General features: G+C 43.4%; 1 protein-coding gene across 1 annotated transcript in view; it reads right to left on the bottom strand.

Moving 5' to 3' along the window:
• Positions 1-84: 84 nt before the first annotated feature.
• Positions 85-5,545, bottom strand: part of phldb1b (pleckstrin homology-like domain, family B, member 1b) — a 64,701-nt gene continuing 59,240 nt past the window's right edge. Inside the window, exon 21 of the mRNA XM_083695531.1 lies at positions 85-3,554. Coding sequence (XP_083551657.1) covers positions 3,414-3,554 — 141 coding nt within the window. The 3' untranslated portion in view covers positions 85-3,413. The remainder of the gene's footprint in view (positions 3,555-5,545) is intronic.

Genomic DNA, 5,545 nt, shown 5'->3' on the forward strand with positions numbered 1-5,545 from the left:
TTTGGTTTGATTCAGAGTCATATAGACAGAAATTTAAACCAATTTTAGAGTTAGCCATGATTTAATTGTGATGCTTGTTACTGATGCTTATTGCGCCTGTAACACAGATCAACTCTGGGTCCTTTTTAGTATCATAAGTATCCCACTTCACTGTCTTTTAAAACTGTACTGTAGGTAAGTACACACTTAACAAATGCACTGTCATTTTGATTGGTTACTTACTGTTGTGTTTTAAATGTTAAACCTGCAATTTCTGCTGCATCCAATAGTGATTGATTACGCACGGTCATTATGCTAAGTTACATTCCAGTGTTTTATGTTTCTAATTCAATGTGTGCTCATGACTGGATTTCCTGACAATTAAATACATGTTTTAATACTGTTCAATGCTGCTTGTTTATTCAAAAAAGACAAAGATGCACTGTATTATTTCTGTTTTTATTGATCTGACCAAGTCCATTCATGAAAGTGCTGCATGAAACAGAGAGGGTACCGTCAACACATTGATGGTCCGAGGTGTGTGTGTGTGTGTGTGTGTGTGTGTGTGTAACAAACTGTTTGGTGCTGCTGTGTGAGTGTTCTGTTCTATCTTAACACAGTATATAGACACAACACTATCATAAAACTGAAATGTATCTTGACCATTAAACGTCTAAAATGGGAGAAAAAAAATAGTAGTTTGTACAATACTGTTTCAATTATGATTAAATGACATTTTCATACAGGCATCAGTTTATACAGTATAAAAAGTTATTTTTTTTGAACATGGATAATATTAACTATCGACAGTGATATGGTACCCCTTGCCAATGTTGAACAGTTTGGATGCACGCATTCTGGTGCAGAAGAAATGAAGGCAAGAGGGGAAATATATTAAAGTATTTTTCACTAGTCTCTTCTCTTATACTGACAACGACATCATTGACTATCTCAGGCATCATAATCATAAATAAAAAAGATACAACTCATTTCACAAGGCTTTACAATAAAACCTCACAGCCAGGTTTACACGGTCTAAATCACAGCATAGTCTGTCTTCTACAAAACATCATCTGCCTGTTGATTACAATTGTCACTGTCGTCATCTTATCTGAACCCTTCACAGCGATGCCTAGCTACTAGTGAATCAATTCACTGAAACCATGCTGAATTCCAAACCGACCTCTAGCACCTACCCTCTAAACACTTCTGTACTAGAAGTGACATGATGGGACAGGGGTAGGCTCATAGAAATAGAATGGGCGTGTCTGTTCTACTCACTCTATTTCTATGTGTAGGCCTAAGCAGTAGGCTGAGAACTCCACCTGGCCTATCAAAGACAAAAGCAGAGATGTTCTATATTGAGGCCTTTGAGAGAGGCTTTGATTATCTAAAGAAGTGCCTAGTGAGTGGAGGCTGATATAGGATTCAACACACAATACAGCAGCAGCCCAGGGGAGGCTGGTGGAGGTAGAAATCGGAGGACTGGCTTGTTGTAAACACATATGTGTGATACCATTCCCTACTCCGTTCCATGTATTACAATGAGCCCGTCCTCCGATTAATACGTCCCCTAGCCTCCCCTGTAGCAGCCTGACTTCCCTTATCCTTGGACACCCCCATGCAAGTCTAAGGGCTATATTTTTTTAACAGCATAAAAAACAGTCATGGCGTTATCAGGGTGGCTATTAGGGGCTGTGTCTGAAATATTATTGGTATTTTCAAGGTCAGATTCTTCAGCGCACATGATGGCACTTGACCTGCTCATTGTCATGAACACACCTCTATTTTCTGCTTCTCCTCCTACGTGAGCGCAAGGGGGACAACGCTGTGGTATTTACTGCGACACAAATTTCCAATATGCCTGCTTTTGGTCTTTGCGCCAGCTGAAAATAGACCCCTATATGTTTTCTCACATATCACAGTTAAAACAAAAAATACACAAAGATTGTAGTTCAGCACATTTCTACTTGATGCACATTTCCAGACTAGGACTAATGATGATGTCATACATCAAGGCACAGAATAATTTGCATTATTCCTTTACTGTAATGTCGCTAGCGCCCTCTAGCTGTTGTTGTTGTAGGCTGGCAGTGATGGAATGGCTGCTTCCATAAGGGGTCAAGTTAGCAGGACTTGGCAAACTGTGTGTGTGTGTGTGTGTGTGTGTGTGTGTGAGAGAGAGAGAGAGAGAGTGTGTGTGTGTGTGTGTGTGTGTGTGTGTGTGTGTGTGTGCGTATGTATGTGCATAATTTGTGTATTTTGCACCTTTAGTAGTTTGCTGGCAACATGGACAGTATAAGACAGACAGAATCGTCTAGTTCAGCAATAGACGTCATCATGGAACTATAAACGCAGTATGGACACCTGAGCTGGGTTGCGTTCAGCAGGGCACAACGAAGCAAAACATTCTTGCAACAACGTCTGTGTTGTTATTGGACAATATAGGTAGTACCTCTTCTGTTACACCCCGTATCCAAATGGTTTCTACTCATGCCTCCTGAACGCGACCCTGGTTTCTGGACATTGGTGAATGTTTGTGTCCCATTCTGAATGATTTCAATAATCTCTTTCAAATAGATTTTTTTATGTATATTTCTTAAATGATTACATCATAAGATTGCAAATAACTCTTCCTTGTGAAACATTCCATGAAATGACCTTAAACATTGGCATAATATCATTTGGCAATATTCTATATAGTGTGTAAAAAAAAAAAAGAAGGTTAAAACTACTAATGAAAACTACTAATACACAAAAAAAAGTCTCACAAGCAAATGCCTGTTACTGAAACAAGATCTCCATTTGGCAATATAGAAAGGCTTTTGAGCTGAAAGTCTTTGAAAGTATTACGTTTTGGTTTATATACAGTGGTGGTGGTGGTGGTGGTGGTGGTAGGTGGGTGGGTGGGTGGGTGGGTGGGTGGTTGGTTGGTTGGTTGGTTGGTTGGGTGTGTGTGTGTGTGTGTGTGTGTGTGTGTGTATGTCTGTCTGTCTGTATCTGTGTGTGTCTGTATCTGTGTGTGTCTGTATCTGTGTGTCTTCTAAGGCTCCCTTTTCCATCCAGAAAGAGAAACAAATAGAAAAACTGGTGGTGAAGAAAATGTATATATTATTGTAAAGTGAAGGTATGAGATAAAAAATATATATGATGAAAGTAACAAAATGAAAAGGCTTTTCCCAACAGTGGGAGAGCAGGCCCCCGAGGGAGGGGCCTGAGTCTGTAGAAGTGTCCCTGCCGAAACACAGTCTTCTGACCCAGTTCACCAAACACTACACCAACACCATCACAGCAACTCTTTACCTCTCTTGGTTCATCAACTGTGCGTATCCCTCCGCCACACAGCCTAACCTCTCTCTTGAGTCATGAACTGTGTGTATCCCTCCGCCAGGGTAAGCACACAGCGTCTCCATCACAAGCACACAGCGTCTCTCCTAGTTCATGAACTGCGTGTATCCCTCAGCCCCAGTCACGATCACATCCATCCATATCCTCATGGCCTCTGGTGAAGGTGCTACCATGTAGTAAAGTCTGTCATGAGTCTTCACACAGAACGTCAACGACGGGTTGGGGCTCTGGAGTTAGAACAGAGGGAGGGGGAGGGGAGAGGGGAGGGAGGGAGAGAGAGAGGAAGGGAGAGAGAGGGGGATGGGAGGGAGGGAGAGAGGGAGGGACGGAGGAGGAGAGAGAGGGAGGAAAGAGAGAGAAAGAGAGAGGGAGGGAGGGATAGAGAGAAAGAAAAAGGGAGAGAGGTCAGTAATATATGGATACATCTCACTTCATTCCCTCCTATCCAACCACGGCACTCAATGTTAGGCAGTGTAGATCCTCTGAGGGTTAATACACTGTACATTCTAGATACAGGCGTACTGTCTGTGTGTCTGTACATATCCTGAACATGGATTTATTCTATTCATCATTCAAGTTTAAGTTTATCTGTCATATGCATAAAATATACAATGAAATGCATGTCAATTGTCTGTTCAAGGGACTTGTTAGCCTTTGTCTCTAAGCTAATCACCACACTCCGGTTAGTTGTCTAACCCAGATCCCTAAGGTGAACCCTATCCGTACTGTACGCCAGGGGAGGCTGGTGGAGGTAGAAATCGGAGGATGGGCTCATTGTAATGCATGGAATGGAATGAGGAATCATATCAAACATGTGTATTTGATATCATTCCTCATACCATCGCACGCCTTACAATGAGCTCGTCCTCTGTTTTCTACCTCCACCAGCCTCTCCTCTGCTCTGTGGAGTGCTTCTCAACTCTGGGACTAGCTGTTCCAGCCCAACACTAACACCTGATTCAACTCATCGAGGATATGGTGATGAATAGGGAAATTATGTGTTAGTGCCTGGCTGGAACAAGGAGTTGAGAAACATTGCATCTATGACATGCGCAGTTTAACCCACGCCACACAGTTAGTCAGCGTGCCGCGACGCCTCACGTCACGTCAGACACACCTCTCTCCGAAACTGAGGAGGCAGGAGCTCAGATATGTGCTGGGGAGGAACAGGTCACAGAGGTCACATGGTCAAACACAAAGTACTGCAACAGGTATGCTGCAGACACGACACGCAATTACACACACACACACACACACACACACACACACACACACACACACACACACAAACATACAGGTGCAGACGTGCATGTCTAAGTTAATTCACACATGCACGCACACACACATACACACACACACACACACACACACACACACAAACATACAGGTGCAGACGTGCATTTCTAAGTTAATTCACACATGCACGCACACACACACACACACACACACACACACACACACACACACACACACACACACACACACACACACACACACACACACAATCTACCAGTATACATAGTCTGGTATTCCCCACAAATCCATGGGTTTCGATGGAGTACCACTTCACAAGCAAAGACAAACAGACAAAGGATTGACCACTCCAAGCAGGCCTTTCTTTGCTAACAACTCAGATGAAGGAATTCCAGTCAGTATGAAACCAGCGGGGAAAAGGCATATCTACAGGTGCACTGCTCTGTAAAGGCTGATTTATACCTTCCACATCCGTGTGGCTTTTCATAGCGGACACGGATTTGAATCCGCATAGGGGTTTGCATTTATACCTTCGTACAGATCTTTGACTAGCCAAAACAGTGGAAATTCACAGGGAGATTTTCAATCCGGACACTTTTTCTGGGAGGTGTGACCCGTAATATCTTCCGCACGGACCAATGCAGACATGGAAGGTATAAATCAGCCTTAATGAGTTTGTTTTGATCATGTCATGTATTCGCCATGCAACATCACTCTTGCTGACCAGGCATCACATCGGTTTGGATAAACACACACACACACACCCACACACACACACACCCACACGCACGCACGCACGCACGCACGCACGCACGCACGCACACGCACGCACACACTCACACACACACTCACACACACACAGGTTGCACTGGGGGAGGGACAGGGGGCAGGAGGGAGATGAGATCACTGAGAAAACCAAGCTATATACATACATTGGCCAAATTCAGGTTGAAAAATCCTTTCT

The sequence above is a fragment of the Argentina silus genome (assembly GCF_951799395.1).
Source record: "Argentina silus genome assembly, chromosome: X".
NCBI lineage: Eukaryota > Metazoa > Chordata > Actinopteri > Argentiniformes > Argentinidae > Argentina > Argentina silus.